The 1,394-nt window shown below is 38.5% G+C and overlaps 1 gene segment (V, D, J or C); it reads left to right on the top strand.

Annotated features, from left to right (window-relative positions):
* Nucleotides 1-246: 246 nt before the first annotated feature.
* On the top strand, nucleotides 247-1,056 carry LOC119798168. The segment is given in 2 exon segments: nucleotides 247-390; nucleotides 674-1,056. Coding segments are annotated over 2 exon segments (426 nt in total).
* The last annotated feature ends 338 nt before the right edge of the window (nucleotides 1,057-1,394 follow it).

The raw sequence follows: 1,394 nt of genomic DNA, 5'->3' as shown, positions 1-1,394 counted from the left end.
TCCAGAGTACATTAGAAGGGTCAGGTGCTCCTCAGTGAAGACACAACAGATGTCATTGCATCATTGTGGTGCATTTCCTCTGTTGTTATCTTAAACTGAAGAATACATGTCTTTAGAGAATCAGTATGTTTTGCCATTTGAGAGCATGCTGGAAACTCTCTACATTAATGTTTATCTAGATCTTATAGATCCACCAGAGGGCGCCATCATCCAGTAGGCGGAGCTCTCCTTGTGCTCTGTGTTCCAGCATTGTGTCAATAATAAGTGTTGCTGTGAAGAGAACAATAGTCAGACTGAATGTTGAACATCAGCTAGTTTCTCCTGCTGATTTAAACCTTGTTGGACAGATGGAACATTGGCTGTGGATTATTCTAGCTGCTCTTTTCTTTGGTAAGATGGAAAGTTCAACATGTTTCCTCTTCAAACACTTGAACACATTACTGAGCTCTACATGAAGAGCTTTAATGTTCATTCTACAGAAAATCAGAGCAGATCATTTCTGCTGCCATTTGTTACCTTGTAGAAACACCTGATATGGTTCAAAGTGACAATGATCAGAGAAAATGACATCTATTCTACATGGAATAGAAGTCTTTAAAGCTGCTGATTGTTCTCCTTTAATCAATCATCTTTATTGATTCATCTCTTCCTCTGCATGTTCTGTTTTCCTCAGAGTGTAAAGGAGACTCAGTGACACAGACAGAAGGACATGTTGTTGCTGCTGAAAGAGAATCTGTGACTCTGGGATGCAATTTTAAAACCACCCGTACAGGTGATGCCTTCCTCTGGTACAAACAAGAAGAAAACAGCTTCCCGAAGTACATGCTGAAAGAATATGTTGGAAATCTTGAAAATGCACCTGAGTTCAGCAAAGACAGGTTTCATGCAGAGCTCAAGAACTCAGCATTTAACCTGACGATCCAGGATCTCCATCTGTCAGACTCTGCTGTGTACTACTGTGCTCTGCAGCCCACAGTGACAGGAAACACCAGAACTCTGTACAAGAACCTGCAATACTCCACAACATCCACTAGAGGGCCTAACACACTAGCTTAAAATATAGTTGGCTCTTGTGAAGAATTTACAGGCTTTAGATCATTTCCATTACTTTAGCTAAAGTCCAAGTTGCTGAAAAGTTTTAAAAAGCCAAATTAATAAAATGTTACATATTACAATAGTCTAGAAATCCTCTGGTAAATGATAGCTCATGAATACAAAATCCACACAAGATACAAATATTTAATAAAATAAACAAATGATATGGACAAGAATTATTATAAAAGAGACAAGAACCAAAACTGTCATGAACCGAGGACAGATGGACCCAGTATTCAAGGAGAGACAGTCAGTAGGAAAGTTCAAAATATTTCTTTAGTGAAAAACAAAACTAAAAG

Source organism: Cyprinodon tularosa, unplaced genomic scaffold (genome assembly GCF_016077235.1).
Source record: "Cyprinodon tularosa strain WSP-4 unplaced genomic scaffold, ASM1607723v1 ctg612, whole genome shotgun sequence".
Lineage (NCBI taxonomy): Eukaryota > Metazoa > Chordata > Actinopteri > Cyprinodontiformes > Cyprinodontidae > Cyprinodon > Cyprinodon tularosa.
Note: the sequence above shows the minus strand (reverse complement) of the source record. Positions and strands in the feature narration are given on the sequence as shown.